At 38.5% G+C, this 22,101-nt stretch overlaps 1 protein-coding gene across 1 annotated transcript in view; it reads right to left on the bottom strand.

Moving 5' to 3' along the window:
• LOC117530893 (receptor-type tyrosine-protein phosphatase H-like) overlaps positions 1 to 21,829 on the bottom strand; it is a 35,056-nt gene extending 13,227 nt beyond the window's left edge. The window contains exons 1-11 of the mRNA XM_034193844.1: positions 21,502 to 21,829; positions 16,645 to 16,738; positions 16,145 to 16,294; positions 12,320 to 12,571; positions 11,406 to 11,663; positions 7,895 to 8,152; positions 6,627 to 6,884; positions 6,271 to 6,528; positions 3,129 to 3,377; positions 2,781 to 3,011; positions 918 to 1,193 (exon numbers count right to left, since the gene is read on the bottom strand). Coding sequence (XP_034049735.1) covers positions 918 to 1,193; positions 2,781 to 3,011; positions 3,129 to 3,377; positions 6,271 to 6,528; positions 6,627 to 6,884; positions 7,895 to 8,152; positions 11,406 to 11,663; positions 12,320 to 12,571; positions 16,145 to 16,294; positions 16,645 to 16,738; positions 21,502 to 21,567 — 2,350 coding nt within the window. The 5' untranslated portion in view covers positions 21,568 to 21,829. The remainder of the gene's footprint in view (positions 1 to 917; positions 1,194 to 2,780; positions 3,012 to 3,128; positions 3,378 to 6,270; positions 6,529 to 6,626; positions 6,885 to 7,894; positions 8,153 to 11,405; positions 11,664 to 12,319; positions 12,572 to 16,144; positions 16,295 to 16,644; positions 16,739 to 21,501) is intronic.
• Between the last annotated feature and the right edge of the window lie 272 nt (positions 21,830 to 22,101).

Raw genomic sequence — 22,101 nt, 5'->3', positions numbered from 1 at the left:
TGCTATATAAATTAAAATTAATTGAAATTGAAATACAAACAGTATGGCACTCTATGGTAAATCTGTGTGGAGTTGACAGTTCTCAAAAAGTGACTTTGCAAGAAGGAGAAGAGTGAGGAAAGCCACCAAGACACCCAGACAACCCACAAGAAGTTATAGGTTTCTCTGGCTGAGTTTTCGTTCACCAAAACATCAAATCTGGGGTTGCAGATGTACCTTATGGCAAATTGTAGCTCAACTGTCAGGTCTTGTTTTTAAGAAAATCCTCTATACTACTTCATCACAAAGCTGTATAAGATGTGATACAAAATGCAAAACATGCACTGTGCACAATTTCTCAAATCACAGCCAGAGAAGCCTATAATTCCTTTTGGGTTCTCTGGGTGTCTTGGTGGCTTTCCTCACTCTTCATCTTACACAGTCACTCAGTTTTTGAGAACTGTATACTCCATGCAGGTTTATTATAGAGTTCCATACTGTTGGTATTGCTTTACAATTGATGTAAATAAAGTCCAAGACATATTCAATGACTTGGAAATGTTCATGTATCCATCCCCAGACTTGTCTGAAGAAAACTGGCAATAAAACTTATTATTTCCAGGTATTATACCAAAGTTTTCCATTACTTATGCAACCCATCATCTTAGCTTTTTTATTTTTAATTAATTTATATTAAGTTGTAGAGATGTGCATTCAGTTTGAGTTTAAGGAAGATCATTTTAGACTTTTTTTTTTTTTTGCTTTTTTTTTTTTTTTTTTGCATTTTCTTTGTTAAAATTGCACTTGAAATGGCATAAACAAATTAAAATGTGTGAAATACACAGTGTTCCAATACTTTTGGAGGACACTGTATAATGCAAATGCAAAATAAAAGACATAAATGAACAAGTAAAAGCAGTAAAGTTAGTTTCACTCACCCCTTGGATCAGTCTGACACTGAAAAATGTGTGGTTGCTCACTCCTTAAAGTTTCACCCTCAGTCTCACGAACTAAAGCCACAGACACTTCATATAGTTTTGCCGGCTGGAATCCATAAATTGCATATTGCTTCGTGTCATTTACTTCCAATCTACACTTAATTGTCGACACGTTAATCTCCACAGCAGTCCAAATGCTTTGTGGCTCTTCCCACAATATCAAGATGGCGTATCCTGCTGCCCAGTAATCACAGCCAGCTTGCAAATGTGCAGGTTCTGAAATGAAAGAGTGGAAGGATTCATTAAAATGAGTCGCAGTTGAACAGCTTTACTACGCTTTAAAATTGATGGCTGTTAGTTAGTGCACACACGTCTGTCTGAAGCTACACATTTAATGAAAGGCATCAGAGGGCTGATGCCTTTCCCTGCATGCTCTACACACCACGATTTAATGTACAAGTAAATATATGTATGTCACTAATGGTGTTTTTGACTATATATAACTTCATCATATGACTTCTATGTGACTTCATTATGAAGTCATACATGCAAAAATTTTGTTGATCAATATATGCTTTAGATAATCTATCTAGTCTCCTCGGTTGTTGAAATATTGCAAAAAAAAAAAAAAAAAATTAAAAGTGTTCTTCTGTGTTTTCCTTGATCTTGACCTCTGACTAAATTACCCCAAAAATCTAATCACCCCTAGATATGTACTCAAGTACTAGTCCCACAGAGTTTGATCCATAAGCTTCTTGGTTGTTCAGATATTACGAGAAAACATGTTTTTTCATATGATGTTTTCCTTGGCCTTGACTTTTGACCAAACTACTCCAAATCTGACAAAGTAATAATCTCACCAAATTTGTTGGAAATCTGTCCATTTTTATCTTTGTCACAGACACACACAGACATATACACACATGTGCCAGTGAAAACAATATCCTGCTATCTCCAGTTCACCAACATGCAGGGTAAAAATAAGTAAATAAATATTCAAACAACTTAACTGCAAGAATGTACTGTATGTGCCAAAAATAAGATAAGCACATTTGCTGATGATATTACATTTTCTTTGGAATTAACACTTTTTATGACATTATTATTATTATTATTATTATTATTATTATTGTTGTTGTTGTTGTTGTTGTCAGGGGTGGTGGCCAAGTGGTTAATGCATTTGGTTTCAGTTCAGAAGGCTCCAGGTTCAAATCCCACCCCTGCCACATTTCTCCATGTAATGTGGAGTTGTGTCAGGAAGGGCATCCGGCGTAAAACCTGTGCCAATTCAACATGCAAATCCACCTTGGATTTGCTGTGGCGACCCCGAGTGCAAAGAAGGCAGCAGCCGAAGGGGCTTACATTATTATTATTATTATTATTATTATTGTATTTGTTTTCAAAAAATGCATTTTCAGGGTGCTGTTGCGCACTTGATCACAAGATATGAATGCTATGTTTGTACTGTTTTATATTGTTATTTTTATTTTGTAATTCAGAAGTATTTAAGGTAATTTGTTTTTTTACTTAGCTTAATAGCAGCTTTTATTCTTACTCTGCACCGTGGGTCTGAGAGGACTGAAATTTCATCTGTGCTGTATGTCGAGCATGTATAGCATATTTGACAATAAAGCTGACCTTGACCTTGACCTATGTAACGTCTCCAATAATTCCAAAGTAAAACACAAATGCATAATTTGCCTAAAAACAAACAGTCAAGCATAAAAAGGCTTCATGTTTAGTAAAATGTCAAGACAAAATTACTGTAGAGTATTTATATGCACATAAAGACATTTATATATTGAACATATTCTAAAAAGTCTAAATGGCATGACATTTGCTGTGATTTCTGGTTGGACTCACTGGTTGTCAGCTTGTGTTCACACTGGGGAAAGATGCTCGAATTCTTTTCGTACTCAAAATACAGTCGATAGGTCGAGCCAGGGTATAGGCCTGTAAAGGTCACGTTTTCACCAGTGGGACTGATGTGAGGTCGTGATCCATTAGTGGCTGTAACTTTTGAAAACAAGCCTTTAACCATTCCTTGGATGGATGAGTTAGAAACATGCCAGGAGACATCACTGCAGGCTATGGCTGAAAGGAATAAGAAAATAACTGAAGATAAAAGGCGTTGATTTAATGTAAGAAATTTTATCAGTCACAGATTTAGGAATCAGAGTGTTTGGTCTTTGAAGAAGCAGATTTTTGTACTTGTTACGGTGAAGTCTGTGTAAGCTTTGCTTTGGATTCCAGAGAATTTTGTGATCAGGATGAATTCATATTCTGTTCCAGGTTTGAGATCTTTGACTTGATAAATCAGAGGGTCTGAAGATTTCACAATGTCTGTATCTTTCCCATTGATTTTAAGCACGTAGGCCCAATTGCTCCGAATATTCCATCTCAGGGTTATTGTATTCGTAGTACGTTCAGTCACATCGACAGAATCCACCATCGAGGGTGCTGTTGAAAAGAAAGAAAGAAACTTAATTCAGCACAATTTGCACTGCATCTGACTCAGAGTCTATGAACATGAGTTAAACTGGTATTTCCCTTTTTTGCAAAATAACACAGTTTTTGTGGGTGGGGGCCCCCCACTCACCCCACTCACCCCTAAATCAAACTGCTGGATCGCAAACTCAGAATTTCTAATTGTAAGAAACCTGTGCTGTACTTTTACACTGCAAATTTTCACCCACTATGTATATTTAAATATGATGTTTGTCACCTGAATCCTCTCTTGAAGTTTTTGCATGAATTTTTTTTTTAATCCTTACTTTTCAAATTTCCAGTCTGTCCAAACTGTTACTGTAAGAAAACAGCTCGCCTTGTCCATTCTCTGCTGTTTTTTTGTTTGTTTGTTTGTTTTTGATTTTTTTTTCTTTTTTGATGATACATTGTTGATTTATGGATTGAGACTGGACAATGGTGTGGATACCACCTCCCTTTTTTTTTTTTTTTTTTCCGCAAAATTACAAAAATGGTCTCTGTCCCAATACTTTTGGACCTGACTGCTGATTACAATGTTATCGCAAGAGTGTATAGCTCCAGTGATGTTGCTAATTATCATAGTGGCCATAATTAAAGTAGTCCTATTAGAAACATTTTCAGACGGCTGATGTCGGTCAAAAGATGTCTACGAATAAATATCAACGTTAGTCATCAAAAATACTTCCATCGATGCTCAGATGATTCTTCATAAATATACGCCAACCTCAGGTCTTGAGGAAACAACCTGTTTTTGTGTCTGTTGCTTTATGGTGAAGTTACTGATTGCATTGCCTTTTTTGTTGTTGTTGTTGTTGTTGTTACTTTGAAGATGAAGGAAGAAGCCGCTGCTTATATACAGTAAATTTTGCTGAGTAACATTTACTCTGCTGGGATAACATTTGGTCCCGGTGTAAATAGAGTTCAGTATACTCTCCCACAGGGCTAAATCAGTTCAACATAGTGTAAAATCAACTCTTACTGGAATAAAACCAATTGCATTGAATGGTCTGCCTTAAAAATCGGTCCCCCCTAAAAATCGGTCCACCCTGCCTTCACTGCACATGCGTCATCAGCCGTGGTTCGCTGATTATCACCTGTTTCTGCTTCAAACTGCACTCCAGTCATCATCTATCTCAGTGCCAGATATCTGAAGCTTTTGTACGACAATCATTTCCACATAAATTCAGCATTATGTCATCAGAAAACGGAGGAAGCGCTACACAGGCTGCTAGCTGTTGCATTCACTGACCGTCCGTCATTTCAAATTGTCATGGATTAACACCTCGTTCCTGCTTAAAATGGCCTCGTTTCTGCTTAAAACTGACTTTAGAATGTTTTAAGAGGTTTTGCCTTGTCATCTGATGGTTAATAATCACATTAATCCATTTGATCACTTTGGGTGAAGAGAGTCCATCCACAGAGCGGCTGTGCTCCGAAATGATGCATGCACAGTGAAGGCAGGTTGGGGGGGACCATTTGGTTGGTGACACCGATAGAGCTGATTTCACTCTACAATAGAGTGTTTTTTACTCTTAGACTGGGATCAAATGTTATCCCAGCAGAGTAAATTTTACTATGTACCGTATCATTCATTCTGTATCATAAAGCAAATAAGAGTCTACGACTCCTCCTTAAACGGACACCAGTTGGATGCAGATTACCCAGCTAAAGCCGATTTCCAGAAAGATGGACATGGCCACTGCAAATGAAGTGTCTTGTCCAAGGACACAGATCAGCTAGCATGACCCATGGAAGCCGAAATCTGTATCCCACTGAGCTACCTGCTCTAGAGGGGTTGTAAACTGAAATACACTAAAGGGTGGACTCCCTATTTAACATATACTTGTATATCGACATTGTGCCAACATTGGAGCTCCCCATGTTCACCAAACAAGGCAAGAAGCAATGTATGTAGAATGATAACAACAGGAAGATTGTAATATTATTCAGCTGTTGAGGAAAAAGTATTGATTAATGGATTGATAACAGGTTCAGCCATGTATTCATTCTTCTTCTGCTGCGTATTAACGTCCGAGCCGTGGTGGCAGCAAGCTACGCAGCTCATCCCACACTTCTTTATCCTTGGCCAAGTTCTCTAACTTTTCCTGGTGATCCTGAGGTGTTCTCAAGCCAGCTGGAAGGGATAATCCCTCCAGCGTGTGCTGGGTCTTCCCCAGGGCCTCCTCCCAGTTGGATGTGTCTGGAAAACCTCCCTAGGGAGACAACCAGGGGGCATCCTCACCAGATGCCTGAATCATCTCAGCTGGCTCCTTTCGATGCGAAGAAGCAGTGGCTCTACTCAGAGTCCCTCACGGATAGTCGAGCTTCACACCTTGTCCCTGAGTGTAAGCACAGATACCTGACGGAGGAATCTCATTTCTGCTGCTTGTATCTGCGACCTTTTCTTTCAGTTATTACCCAAATTTCATGGCCATCAGTGTAGACAGAAGCATAAATCAAACAGTAAATTAAGAGCCTTGTCTTCATCAGATGCAGCACCAATCCATCTATCGATCTCACGCTCCATCTTACCCTCACTCGTGAACAAAACCCCTTGTTATTTGAACAACTTCACATGGATCAATAACTCCCCGATCCAGAGAGGTCAATCCAGCTTTTCCTGACAGAGGACTATGCTCTCAGATCTGGAGATGCTGATCCTTATCCCAGTTGCTTCACACTCAGCCTCAAACCTGCCCAATGCACATTTAAGGTCAGAGTCTGGTGAAGTCAACAGAATCACATCATCCACAAAAAAAGGCAGAGATGCAACTCTGAGGTCACCAAACTGGACACCCTCCAAGTTCTATGGTCGTTAATATATAGAATATTCATGTATTTGCATGCGTGCTGAATGGCGACCTACCAGTGGCGGCATCAAACGTGTACCCAGTGCTGCTGACGTTTTCGAACACCGCAGTGACACTGAAATTGTATTTTCTTCCAGGATCAAGACCAGAAACCACACGTGTCTGTGACGCTTTTTGGGGATTTGCATCAATCTCCCGAAAGGAACAGTCGTATTTCAGGACGTATGTCGAGATGTTATCAACCTTCTCCCACTGAAGAGTTATGCTGCTCTCATTTTGTGTAAGTATCGTCACATGTTTAACATTTATGGGAGCTAAAAGAGAGAGTGGACAGTTAGTCTGAAATCACACACTGAGTTGTTGACCAAGATTGTTAAAGTGCACAATTCATCACATGACATACAACTCTTACCTGTGACCGCGTTGAGGTCTATTCCGCTACTTGGAACATTTTGGAAGTAAGTGAAGAGAGTGAAATTATATTTAGTTGCACTTGTGAGCTCTGGGATTGTGTGTTTCACTTGTTTCTGATCGTCCGTTGCGGTGACATTTATCTGTTCGTCACCGTACTTAATTGTATAGTTGAGGAGGTCTCCGACTTTTATCCACTCCACAGTTATACTGCTCTCGTTTTGTCCGACTACTTGAAACAGTTCTGCATTAACAGGAGCTAGAATGAGAAGAAAATTAAAGATACCAGATCATCATTTCACTATTGGATACTGGGAAGTGCATTTTACATGATGCGTAAATGTATGAATATGCAAAAATGTAATTACAGTACATCATAAATATATGATAATGCCTTTAATTTATAGCTCTCAAACTTGTGGTGTGGCGGCCAAATGCAGTATGGCTTGTCATTTTTAAGGACGATCTAAAATTCAGGACTTTAAACAACACTTTTTTGGTCTAGAGTAGGCATTTCTCAAGAGTTGAGCAAACATTCATGAAGGAGACTGGTGAGGGAAGCCACCAAATCTCCTCCTAAGGCATTATAAGTTTCTGTGACTGGAGAAACTGAGAACGGTCCATTCACCTGTAGCATCACAAGCCAGAGCTTCATGGTAGAGTGGAGCAGAGAATTATTTTAAAAAAGAAAACAGATGAAATCTTGACTACAGTCTCTTGTGTTTTTTGGCTAAATGTAGCTGAATTTTCACATCTTCATTTTTAGAAAATCCTTCTGTGTTCCACTCCACCATGAAGCTTTATAAGTGGTGATGAATAGACAAATGTTGCATCATTCCCAATTTCTCCAATCACATCCACAGAAACCTATAATTCCTGTAGAGCTGCCTGGGTGATTTGGTGGCTTCCTTCACCTGTCTCCTTGCACGCCCAGACAGATTTAGCACACAGCACCATCCTATAGATTTATGTAAATGAAGTCAAAACTGTATTCAGTGACTTGGAAATATTAATTTACCTACATCCTTGCATGTCTTAAAAATGCTTCTAAAACTATAACCATTTTTTTTACCATTAAAGTGGAAAGTTGTCACTACAAGCTCATCTTGGGTGTTTTATTTCAAATCCGTTGCTGTGCTGTGCAGAGGCACAATTACAAAACATTGTTGCTGTTCAGATATTTATGGACCTGACTGGAATTCCACTGTTCCAAGGTATACTGACTACTTTCTGTGGGACAATCTGTAGGGCTACATAAAATTTTCTTACCTGTAACAGCAGTGAGAGGTACTCCTTCACTTCTCGCATAGTCAAAGACAGTGAAGAGAGTAAAATGATATATTGTTGCATTCAGGAGTCCTGAGATGGTGCGGTTCACTTGCTGACCAGCCTCTAACGCAGGGACACTTATATTTGTGCCACTGAATTCAATTTGATACTTGAGGTGTTGTCCCATGCTTGTCCACTGCAGCGTTATACTCGTCTCATTTTGATCAACTTGTTTGACATCCTCTGCTTTTTTGGGAGCTATAATGTGAAGATTAAACTTCCATTAGTCTTTCAATACTTATAAAATAGCATTGTCATGTCTCTATTGGCTACTGTCAGTTATAGTTTACTGGCACATTAATGAGTTACTTCAGGACAAAAAAGATCTACATATACACTTCATATCCACTTAAGCCAGTTTCCCAATGCAGATTTGTAGCCTCAATTGCCTTCCCAGTTCCAAAAACAATTTATTACATAAGCGTGTTATCCGTGGGGATCCACGGGCTCTAGATTGGGTAGTGTTTCTATAATGAGTTGGTATGGTGTGTCAGTCCAGAATGTTTTTAGAATCATAGACTTTAGACCTCAACAGTTTTTAGAGGAAGAACTCAACGTTTTTAATTTCCTGTTAATTACACAATTGTTTAATGTTAAGTTAATGTCTTAGTGTATTTATAAATTGTTTAGGTTCTTGTTATCATATACATTATTATTATTATTATTCAGTACTATTATTATTTTATTTTATTATTACTTCTATTTTGTCATTTGATTTTTAAATGGACCACAATGGAAGTAAGTGTTTTCACTTTCTTGTGTCATCCATGTATTTTTAATGTATTTACAATTATATTATGTACTTACATTGAACCTTCTAAATAAAAGCACGTGTGCACGTATGCTCGCACACACTCTTTTAATATATAGATGATTTACTGCCCCCTGCTGGAATGGCATGTGAGAATGTAATTATCAACGTCCATTGTTCAGTGTTGTTAGCTAATATCCGTAGTTTCTCCAAAAATATTAGTCCTATCATCGTTCCATTTTGCCGGCATTCATCCTTTGACACAAAATACATATGCATACCAAAGGGTAAATGTCAGGTCTCCCCAGTTTCTCCGTGATCAAAGTTATATGCACGCACACACTCATGCAGAGCCTTTTGTCTTTTCTGCATTCTGCCGCAAGTAGGTCCTTTTATTTTACACCCACAAACAGAGATGGTGGTGAAAGACATCAAACACATGACACTTCTCACTCATGGTAACAGCAACATGACATTTAACTCACTCATGGTAACGGCAACATGACACTTAAAAAAACTGACTAAACCAATTGAACTACAAAAACACAATAAATCAATAACACTAACAAAACTGTTTAACATAAACCACAATAACAACATTTAAAACCCCACACTCCCATGGTGCATTACAGCACAACATCCGTTGTTCACTGTTGTTAGAGAACATTGCTAATTTCTCCAAAATATTAGTCCTATCAACTTTCTGTTTTCGCAATGTTTATCCTTATCCCAAAATACATAAGCATACCAAACGGCAAATATCAGCTCTCCCCAGTTTCTCCACGATCGCACAGAGGCTATTAATATATAGATAGTAGTCTGAAGTTGTGTGTCTTTATGCAGCAGGGTAGTGCAGACTAAACACAAATTAATTTGAATGCAGCCCCATGACACGAGAGCTTCTAGGCATGCACATAACAGTACTGTCTGTGGTTGTAACAAGACTTTTCCACAAAGCTAAAAGACATCTTTCAACATCTGATAACTGTCTTCTGCTGAAGACGGTGTGCCTTTCATGGGATTATATTATAGTTCCAGAGGTGATTTAAAGAGGTAAGTGAACGGTGAATGTTTGAATGCCCCACTGCTCTCTCTCTCGCTCTCATACACACACATACACACACACACACACACTGCTGTTTCATTGCACAGTCCGGCACATTTGACTCCACTGCAATGAAATTGCCCACTGCTTGCTTAAAAAAAAAAGCACACACACACACACACACACACACAATCTGCATTGTGTTTTAATGTTAGTTTACACTGTAGCTTGGCATTAAAATAACTGAGCAGCCAAATCCGCATTCAAGCAGAAATCATTTATTTAAAGAGACACTGACAAAATAACAAAGCCTTATGTAAAAATAAAGTAAGATGCAGGGGATGTGCCGTCCCATAGTTCGGTACTAAACAGTGGAGCGAGACAGAGGGACAGATAAGGCGACACTCCACTTTCTTATAATATATACCACCCAGGTATGTTCAGCTACAACCCATCCTCTCTGCTCCATACTATGCTCGTATGTCGTATCGCTCATATCCCGTGACTTTTGCTCAATATAAGCCCATATCTGCACAGATTACATCTGACTACTCAGTGTTTTGGATAACGATGTGCTCCCACATCACACATTTCTTGAAGATGTTTAAAGCATTCTCGATAACTCAGAATGACCTACAACACTACGTTTCCCCCTATTAATACCTATTAAACCTCATTGCAGGCCATGACTGAGGGTTTTGCGCCACTAACATAGCCAATCGTTTGTCAAATTTTGCAATGGGAGACCAGCTTTACATCAAGAAGATAACTTTGCTCCAAGATATTTTAGGTGCATCATTAAGTGTCTATGGCAGAGTTCTCAATCGTGCTCCCCAGGAGTTGGATTGAACCTGTGTAATAGAACCATCATTATTCAATATGTCACATATTTTTCCTAAAGCTGTTGCACGTTATTGTTGTTGTAATAACAGCCCACATTTTGTTAATCAGAGAGTCATGTTCCTGTGACTGTTCAATCATTCCGAAGCAGCTGTCAGCAGAAAATCCCGATCGTTTAGCCTGACATAGATTTAATTCAAGATGTCTACATCTCAACCTCCATAAAAAAAAAAAAAAAAAAATGAAGCCCACACAGAAGTGCCAATTTTTTGCACTTCCTGAAATGGCCACTTGAGGCTGGCTTCAAAAGAAAGTCACACCCCATAAACATCCATGTTTAAAAACCCCAATTTTACAGTAGAAATAAACATGTTTACAGCCCGGTAGCAATAAAAAAAAACAAACAAACAAGCATTTGTGATCTCTATATAACTAGTTTTCCTGCTCATGATATCTGTATTTTTTTTTTTTAATAACTTGTAAATTTAAGCCCTTTTAAATCATGAAGTTATGAATAATTAGGGGCATGGCCATTCTGAGTGACAGCTGTGCACTGGAGAGCTGCTAGCAGGGCCCCGCTAACAGTGACAGCTAGCTGTGGCTGCTAGCTACAGTGGACTACAGTGAGCATTTTATTACAAACATCTGAAATAATATACAATAGCTTGCTGTGTTGTTAATTCAGTTGAACAGACCATTTATAAACTTCATTTAAGAACTTCTGGACCTGACTAATTCCAGATATACTGATTAATTGACATTTCTCCACTGAGAAGTAGGACAATCTAAGGCTACATAAAATGAAAAACTCTTACCTGTAACAGCAGTGTGAGGTACTCCTTTACTTGTCACATTTTTGAAGACAGTGAAGAGAGTAAAATTGTACGTCGTAGCATTTTGGAGTCCTGAGATTGTGTGGTCCACTTGTTCTCGATCCATTGATGCAGTGGCCGTTATATTACTGTCATTGAATTTAATTTGATAGTTGAGCACTTCTCCCACTTTCTTCCACTGCAACATTATACTGGTCTCATTTTGGTCAGCTGATGTGAAGTCCTTTGCATCACTCGGAGCTATAATGTGAAGAATCGTTAGTCTTTCAATGCTTATAGGACAAACAAATTTAAGCGCAGCCCCATGACACGAGAGGCATGCACACAACAGTACCGCCTGCAGTCTGCGGTTATAACAAGACTTTTCCACAAAGCTAAAATGGATCTGGCAACATCTAAAAACTGTCTTCTGCTGAAGAGTGTGGCATGCATTTCATGGGAATATGGATCTATATTATGTTTCCACAAGCGAATTAAAGAGGTCGGCCAAGTCCATTAGCCTGCTAGCAGTTAGCTACTGTGGACTCAACCGTTTCTGAGCATTTTATTTCAAGTATCTGAGATAATATAGCTTACTGTGCAGTTAAGTAAACAAACAGACCACTTAGAAACTTAAATTTAGAACTTCTAGACCTGACTGTAATTCCAGATATACTGATTAACTGACATTTCTCCACTGAGGAGTAGGACAATCTGTAGGCCGTATGAAATGGTAGAATACAGGGACATACCATTTTTTGTGTGTGTGTGTTTTTCAATAGAAAATTTCTGGCAGAAGGACAGGACCGACGTTGACTAATGACCTTTGGGTAACTTAAGTTTAAGACCACTGCCGAGTAGTATTTTTCATGTTGTAGACAATCTATAGGACAACATACGAAGAAAACAGGTCTTACCTGTGACAGCAAGCAGTGATACACCTGTACTGTTGTTATTTTCAAAAAAAGTCAAGAGGGTGAAATTGTATTCTGTTGCTGGTTGGAGGTCATGGATGGTGTGTTTCACTTGTTCCTCTGATGCACTGACCAGTATCTGTTTTTGAAGGTATTTTATTATATAGTCGCTGTAGTTTTCCACTTTTTTCCACTGCAGTGTTATACTGCTCTCATTTTGTCCAAATGCTTTAAAATCTGTTGCATCAGGCAGAGCTACAAGGAAAAGAGACATTACCACTTCTAAGTGTGAGCCGTCACTATGTCTCTTTGGTATGGTGGCCGAGACAGGCCACAATAGTATCAAATAAAGAAAACATAAGCAAATGCAAAACAAAATCACCTGCATCAATTCAACAGCAAATTGTTGCATTAAAAAGTCGTGCAAGTTGAAAAACAAGCTTGTAAACACAGAGAACAGAAATAGAAATCACATAAAAAAAAAAAATATATATATATATATAGTCATGTTTAGAAAATGGTGCAAAATATTCAGTTTTCCGTTGAGTGAAATTTCAGTATTTGTATATTAGTGCAGTTATCGCAAATTAACAGCCAAGCTTGGATACGCCGGCAATATTCATTCATTTTCTGCAGTTTATTTCATCCCAAAGGATCCCAAAGTGTTCCCAAGCCAGGTGGGAAATATAAACCCTCTAGTGTGTCCTGGGTCTTCCCCAGGACCTCCTCCCTAGGGATGTGACCACGAGGCATCTTCACCAGATGTCTGAACCACCTCAACTGGCTCCTTTCAATTTGAAGAAGCACCGGCTCTATTCTGAGTCCCTCCCAGATAGTCGAGCTTCTCACACTGTTCAGCCCAGATGCCCTACGGAGGCATCTCATTTCTGCCACTTGTATCCACAACCTTATTCTTTTGGGTCATGACCCAAATTTCATGGCCATAGGTGAGGAGAGGAGCCAAAATCAACTGATAAATTAAGAGCCTTGTTCTGGCTCAGCTCCTTCTTTACCACAACTGATTTGAAGTCCTCTGCATCACTCAGAGGTACAACCCCTGGCAAAAATTATGGAATCACCGGCCTCAGAGGATGTTCATTCAGTTGTTTAATTTTGTAGAAAAAAAGCAGATCACAGACATGACACAAAACTAAAGTCATTTCAAATGGCAACTTTCTGGCTTTAAGAAATACTATAAGAAATCAAGAAAAAAAGATTGTGGCAGTCAGTAACGGTTACTTTTTTAGACCAAGCAGAGGAAAAAAATATGGACTCACTCAATTCTGAGGAATAAATTATGGAATCACCCTGTAAATTTTTATCCCCAAAACTAACACCTGCATCAAATCACATCTGCTGGTTGACATTGACCCTATGTGTCTTTTTGCAAGGAATGTTTTCACAGTTTTTGCTCTATGGCAAGATGCATTATCATCTTGAAAAATGATTTCATCATCCCCAAACATCAGAAAAGTGTCCAAAATATCAACATAAACTTGTGCATTTATTGATGATGTAATGACAGCCATCTCCCCAGTGCCTTTACCTGACATGCAGCCCCATATCATCAATGACTGTGGAAATTTACATGTTCTCTTCAGGCAGTCATCTTTATAAATCTCACTGGAACGGCACCAAACAAAAGTTCCAGCATCATCACCTTGCCCAATGCAGATTTGAGATTCATCACTGAATATGACTTTCATCCAGTCATCCACAGTCCACGATTGCTTTTCCTTAGCCCATTGTAACCTTGTTTTTTTCTGTTTAGGTGTTAATGATGGCTTTCGTTTAGCTTTTCTGTATGTAAATCCCATTTCCTTTAGGCGGTTTCTTACAGTTCGGTCACAGACGTTGACTCCAGTTTCCTCTCATTCGTTCCTCATTTGTTTTGTTGTGCATTTTCATATTTGAGACATATTGCTTTAAGTTTTCTGTCTTGACACTTTGAGGTCTTCCTTGGTCTACCAGTATTTTTGCCTTTAACAACCTTCCCATGTTGTTTGTATTTGGTCCAGAGTTTAGACACAGCTGACTGTGAACAACCAACATCTTTTGCAACATTGTGTGATGATTTACCCTCTTTTAAGAGTTTGATAATCCTCTCCTTTGTTTCAGTTGACATCTCTCGCGTTGGAGCCATGATTCATGTCAGTCCACTTGGTGCAACAGCTCTCCAAGGTGTGATCACTCCTTTTTAGATGCAGACTAACGAGCAGATGTGATTTGATGCAGGTGTTAGTTTTGGGGGTGAAAATTTACAGTGTGATTCCATAATTTATTCCTCAGAATTGAGTGAATCCATATTTTTTTTTTTCCTCTGCTTGGTCTAAAAAAGTAACCGTTACTGACTGCCACAATCTTTTTTTCTTGATTTCTTATAGTGTTTCTTAAAGCCAGAAAGTTGCCATTTGAAATGACTTTAGTTTTGTGTCATGTCTGTGATCTGCTTTTTTTCTACAAAATTAAACAACTGAATGAACATCCTCCAAGGCCGGTGATTCCATAATTTTTGCCAGGGGTTGTATAATGTGAAGAACCGTTAGTCTTTCAATACTTATAATATATCATCATCATGCTTCTATTGTTTACTGTCTTATAGTTTACTTACACATAATGTGTTACTTCAAAACAAAAAACAAAAAATGACCTCAAGCCCTCATATCCCCTTACATCAAGAAAATCACAATCTCTGATACAGAGGTCTCAAATGTGCGCACCAAGGGCTGGCTGCAATGCGTGAAATAAAACACTGTTTCTTATACTTTGTCATTCAGCATGCCCCACATTTATCTTTTATATGTTCGCAGCTATTATTGTTGTGATAAACCCACTTTAAAAAAAAAAAATCAACAAGGAGTCATGTTCCTTTAACTGTTTCATTCATTCACAAGCACAAGCGAGCAGAAAATGTAGATAATAGTTAAGCCTCTCACAGATTTCAAGCCCCAACCTCCGGTTCTGAAAAGTGAAGCCAACATGAAAGTGCCAAATCTTGCATTTCCTTAAATGGCCACTTGAGGCTGGTGCCAAAAGAAATTTACACCCCACAGACTCACATGTCAAAGCCACAACTTTACAGCAGAAATAAACATGTTTACAGCCTGGTACAAACAAACAAAAAAAAAAGTTTTGTTCTCTATAGCTAGTTTGCTAATTCATGACAATTGTACGGGAGCGTTGCTTTTTTTTAAATAACTCAGTTTATGCTATTTTAAATCATAAAGTTATGAATAATTATGGACATGTTCAATTTGAGTGACAGCTGTGGGCCAGAGAGCAAATCCAGGACAAGCTAGTGGTCACAGCTAGCTGGTTGAAGTGTTGAAGTGCTTCTCACGAGACAAATTCTGACAGAAGGACAGGACTGAAGTTGACCAATGGCCTTTGGGTAACTTGGGTTTATGACCACTTCTCTACAGGTTGGCGTGGACTTTACACAGAGCGCCCTCTGGTGGCCATTTTTGGCAGATGAAAACATCGCCGAGCTCAATACAAATACATGTAATTTGATCACCTTTCAAAGGGGATTCCGACTCGTCAGTAAAGTCCATTTAATGTACAATGGTTCAGTTCAGGTCAGTTTGGTGTATAAATCTGTCAGCTCGCTGTTAGACGCAAGTTAGAGACAAAACAAAACCAGCTGATTTCAGTAGACAATCAATGCAGCCTGAGCTTGTTTTCATCAGGTGGCCAGTCGTGGAAGTACGATTTCTCGCCTTCGGATTCACCACTTCTCCAGAAGTGACATGTCTTCGCGCCAAACCCATCATATTTTTCATGTCGGAGGCAATCAGTAGGACAGCATACACAGAAAATAACTCTTACCTATGACAGCAGTGAGCGGTACACCTGTACTTCGGATACTTTCAGATACTGTGAAGGGGGTGGCGTTTTTTATTCCCATATTTTTCCTCTGCAGTGTTACACTGCTCTCAGTTTGTCCAGCTGTTATGAAGTCTTCTGCACCAAGCAGAGCTGCAACAAAAAGACCTGTTAAGTGTGTGACATCGTTTTGTCTCTTTGATACGGTGGCTGAGACAGGCCACAACACGTCCAATTTAAGGAGCATTAACATAAGCAAATGCGGAAAACATTTTAAAAATGTAAAACAAAAGCACCTGCATCGATTCAACGGCAGCCTGTTGCATTGTAAAGTCAAACAAATCAAAACACACAGAGAACTCAAATATAACCCACATAAATCACTAAATAAAATTATTTTTAGAAACAGTGCAAGGTATTCCTGAATAATATTTATATCAGGGTACACTGTAATACACTGAAATATAGAAACATTACCAGAACAAGTAGGGGATAATACTTACATGTGCTTGTGCTTGTCTCAGTCGTATTTGAATATTTTGTGCTTGGAGTGGTTAGAAAGCCCTGCTGCAACTGTGTACTGCATTCAAAGGCACACTAAACAGAAAGGAATCGACATTAAAAAAAAAAAAAAAAAAAAACGAGAGCACCGCAAACCTCCGCCAACACTAGTTTCCAATTCCACAAATTTTTACACTGGAAAAAGTCTTGTTCGAAGTGGCTTTTCATAAGCTAAAATATAATACATAAAAATACTGTGTAGATCAAAGGGGCTTTTCAATCTTAATATCAAATATCTGCTAAATCCGCAATACAGATTGGATGCAGATCACACTTAGTGACTTCACTGAGAGCGCCATTTGGCACCTCATTGTCACAAATGACAGTGATTGAGGCACTTTTGATTGAGATATAATGCAAAATGTACACCAAAAGGGCTTTTCAATATTAAATTCAAATGTCCATAAAAGCCATAATCCGAATCAGAGCTGGACCAAACTTTGTCAGGTGATAGTGAGTGCCAGTCTGCACCTCACTTTCAAATATGACAGTGATTGGGGGATGTTTGGTTAAGACATAATGTAAAGTATACATTGAATGGGGTTTTCAATGTTAAATTTAAATGGCCACAAAATCTGTAATCTGGATCGGATCTGGATCAAACTTTGTCAGACGATGGTGAGTGCCAGTCTGCACCTCGCTTTCAAATATGAGAGTGATTGGGGCACGTTTGATTAAGATGTAATGTAAAATAGACATTAAATGGGGTTTTCAATGTTAAATTTAAATGGCCACAAAATCTGTAATCTGGATCGGATCCAGATCAAACTTTGTAAGGTGATAGTAAGTGTCAGTCTGCACCTCACCTTCAAATATGAGAGTGATTGGGGCACGTTTGATTAAGATGTAATGTAAAATAGACATTAAATGGGGTTTTCAATGTTAAATTTAAATGGCCACAAAATCTGTAATCTGGATCGGATCCAGATCAAACTTTGTAAGGTGATAGTGAGTGCCAGTCTGCACCTCACTTTCAAATATGACAGTGATTGGGGGATGTTTGGTTAAGACATAATGTAAAATATACATTAAATGGGGTTTTCAATGTTAAATTTAAATGGCCACAAAATCTGTAATCTGGATCGGATCTGGATCAAACTTTGTTAGATGATGGTGAGTGCCAGTCTGCACCTCACTTTCAAATATGAGAGTGATTGGGGCATGTTTGATTAAGATATAATGTAAGATAGACATTAAATGGGGTTTTCAATGTTAAATTTAAATGGCCACAAAATCTGTAATCTGGATCAGATCCAGATCAAACTTTGTCAGGCGATAGTAAGTGTCAGTCTGCACCTCACCTTCAATATGAGAGTGATTGGGGCACGTTTGATTAAGATGTAATGTAAAATAGACATTAAATGGGGTTTTCAATGTTAAATTTAAATGGCCACAAAATCTGTAATCTGGATCAGATCCAGATCAAACTTTGTAAGGAGATAGTGAGTGTCAGTCTGCACCTCACCTTCAAATATGAGAGTGATTGGGGCACGTTTGATTAAGATGTAATGTAAAATAGACATTAAAAGGGGTTTTCAATGTTAAATTTAAATGGCCACAAAATCTGTAATCTGGATCAGATCCAGATCAAACTTTGTAAGGTGATAGTAAGTGTCAGTCTGCACCTCACCTTCAAATATGAGAGTGATTGGGGCACGTTTGATTAAGATGTAATGTAAAATAGACATTAAAAGGGGTTTTCAATGTTAAATTTAAATGGCCACAAAATCTGTAATCTGGATCGGATCCAGATCAAACTTTGTCAGACGATGGTGAGTGCCAGTCTGCACCTCGCTTTCAAATATGAGAGTGATTGGGGCACGTTTGATTAAGATGTAATGTAAAATAGACATTAAATGGGGTTTTCAATGTTAAATTTAAATGGCCACAAAATCTGTAATCTGGATCAGATCCAGATCAAACTTTGTCAGGCGATAGTATGTGTCAGTCTGCACCTCACCTTCAAATATGAGAGTGATTGGGGCACGTTTGATTAAGATGTAATGTAAAAGAGACATTAAATGGGCTTTTCAATGTTAAATTTAAATGGCCACAAAATCTGTAATCTGGATCAGATCCGGATCAAACTTTGTCAGGCGATAGTAAGTGTCAGTCTGCACCTCACTTTCAAATATGAGAGTGATTGGGGCACATTTGATTAAGATGTAATGTAAAATAGACATTAAATGGGGTTTTCAATGTTAAATTTAAATGGCCACAAAATCTGTAATCTGGATCAGATCCAGATCAAACTTTGTAAGGTGATAGTGAGTGCCAGTCTGCACCTCACTTTCAAATATGACAGTGATTGGGGGATGTTTGGTTAAGACATAATGTAAAATATACATTAAATGGGGTTTTCAATGTTAAATTTAAATGGCCACAAAATCTGTAATCTGGATCGGATCTGGATCAAACTTTGTCAGACGATGGTGAGTGCCAGTCTGCACCTTGCTTTCAAATATGAGAGTGATTGGGGCATGGTTGATTAAGATATAATGTAAGATAGACATTAAATGGGGTTTTCAATGTTAAATTTAAATGGCCACAAAATCTGTAATCTGGATCAAACTTTGTCAGTCGATAAAGGATACCATCCTACATAACACTCTCAAATGTGAAAGACATTTGATCTTTTTTGACAGAGTTATGACTTTTTGAAAATTTGTTCAATGTTAAAGATAGGGTTTTTCCAATTTTCCAAGATTTTTCCTGACTTTGCCCTTTGACCTATGACCTTGAAAATTTAATCAGTTCTTGCCCATCAGGATATGAATCTTCAGTAAAAAATTCATGACAATATATGAAAAACAAACAAACAAGGGCAAAAAACATAACCACCTCCAACTTCATTGGCAGAGGTAGTGAATAAATGAGATGATCCCTGATGGTTAAAGTTTTTGTTTATTAGGTATATATATCAAGAATATCTTATCTGTGTGTAAAGTGTGCTTAGATTATGTGCACAGTTACCGTAAAGGTAATTTATGGTTCTTCTTTTTCTTCTTCTTCTCTAAGTTAATGTTCAACCAGGTCACATTATGCGCTTTATCTGATTCTTTTATGATCCCTCTTAACAGTAACAATAAAGAATGATGGTATTTCTCCAAAGGGAGTGTAAATCTGAGGTCTTTTGCATTATTTTCCATTCAGTAAATTTTTATAAAGACTTTCCAAAATTAAGCGATAAACAAGCTTACAAAATCTGTCGAGAGTGGTTTCGCTGGGCTCATTACTTGTCTTTTTCTTCTTTTTTCTTTCTCTTTGTCTTTTTTCCATTTGCATGTATGCTCAGTGATATGTGAAACCTGTCCAAGGTTGAGCAGATTTGAGGTTCAGTCTCTTGCTCAAAGAACTAGGTTTGAACCTGCTGGCTCCCACTGATCTTGTGTCGTGATTTATAACTTCAGATTTGTTTATTTATTGTCTTTTTGTTTGTTTGTTTGTTTGTTTGTTTATTGTTGTTTTTTGTTTGTTTGTTTGTTTGTTTTTTGCTTGTAGGATGACGCAAAACATAATTAACCAGCTACAAAGAAAAATGGTGGAAGGGTGGCGCATAGAGCACAGGCATAGGTCAAGGAGGAAACTGTAAATGGACTGCATTTATGTAGCGCTTTTTCATCTGCATCAGATGCTCAAAGAGCTTTACAATTATGCCTCACATTCACCCATTCAGGCTCACACAACGACATCAGGGTGTTGCCATGCAAGGCGCTCACTACACAGGGGGAGCAACTTGGGGATTAAGGACCTTGCCCAAGGGCCTTAGTGATTTTCCAGTCAGGCTGGGGTTTGAACAGAGAATCCTCTGGTCTCAAGCCCAGCACTTAACCACTAGACCATCACCTCCCCCTCCATCACCTCCTTCACCTCCTTAAAATTAAGGAGGAACTACCTTAATTTTAATGTGGATGTGAATAAATAGACCGATCCTGACTTTGATTTTATGTTAGCCTTTGATGCTGAGTCCCTTGATCTCGACTATAGGATCAAAGCAATCTGCAGTGAGGATCTACATTCTGCAATAAGGATCTAAAGATGAGGGACATGATCAAAGATGGACAACTGGTATATAAAGATGAGTGATCAGGCTAAAAGGCCAGCAATTACAATCAAAAATCTGCCATCAGGATCAACGATAAGGTTCTTTTTCAAAGGGTGGCAATCAAGCTCAAGGTTCAGCAATCAGGATTTAAGTTCTGCAATCAGAGATCAGCGATCAGGATCAAAGGTGAATCTTTAGGATTCCGTGATTGCCTATGCGTCATTGCACTTTTGTCCAAATCCACATTATGATCCAAATGTGAATGGTAAATGGATTAACTGGTAAATGGACTGAATCTCTGTTGTAATTTTCCATGTAATGCAGAGATACAAAGCACAATGCATCGACGCCTCCCGTTTACCCGTTCACACACAGACGGAAATGTTAATATTTGAAAAACAACGTATTTTAACTTGGCACTACTTTTTTTTTTTTCATTGTTACACGCTGGTTAAAATACTGTTTTCAACCTGGACTCATGATTATGTTTCTCGGAATGACTGTATCGTAAGTTCTGCACTCGTATTTCAGCATCGGAAAAATTCCAACATCTTTATGTTGTGCAATAAATGTCGTCTTTTCAGTAAAGAAACCTGAACAATGCAAAATGATTTCAAAGACTGAACATCCAAACTTTGCGACGACACATATCACGGGTTTTATACGCAGTTGTGGCTTTGAAAATAAGCGTTTCCTTATGTCAAACAGTTACGGTGGCTGTGGTGGCAAAGAGAGTGAAGAATGGTGAACTCACCCAAAGCAGAGCCAGGAGTGTGCCGAGCACCAAGTGGCTTGAAGCGATGTTTGTCAGTGATCTCATGATTGACAAAGTATATCAAGCCAAAGGCATGCTGTGAACTTGACGGTTTCTAGCTGACCCACGGTGACCCCCCACCCCACCCATCCACCCCTTTAGATCTTCAATCCTTTGGCAGGCGTGTTGACAGAAAAACAGCACGTTGACTGAATATTCTGTACCCTCAGGTTGACACAAATTCAATTTTTGCTTTATTGCAGAGCCGCTGACTTTTCATTCTTCGGCATGTCCTCCCCTTATCACCTCTCAGCTTCTCAGCAGTCTGACTTCTCCTTTCTAGTCTTATACAACACAGACCTTTGCCCGGCTTCTTACTTCCTCAATAACTGTCGCTGTCAGTAACACAACGATCAAACTAATTTGACCCCCCCCCCCCCCTTTACTTTTTAATATTTATCCTTATTTGTAATTGTTTTGTGTCTGCTGCTTATTTATAATTGTCAAAATATAGGTTTATGACTGTTGATCGCTAAATAAATCAATTTATCTGCAGTAAACCTAAGAGTTTGAAAATGTACCAGATGAATGAACAGGTGG

The sequence above is a fragment of the Thalassophryne amazonica genome, chromosome 18, assembly GCF_902500255.1.
Source record: "Thalassophryne amazonica chromosome 18, fThaAma1.1, whole genome shotgun sequence".
Classification (NCBI taxonomy): Eukaryota; Metazoa; Chordata; class Actinopteri; order Batrachoidiformes; family Batrachoididae; genus Thalassophryne; species Thalassophryne amazonica.
The sequence above is the reverse complement of the archived record's forward strand: the minus strand, read 5'-3'. Positions and strand labels throughout refer to the sequence as shown.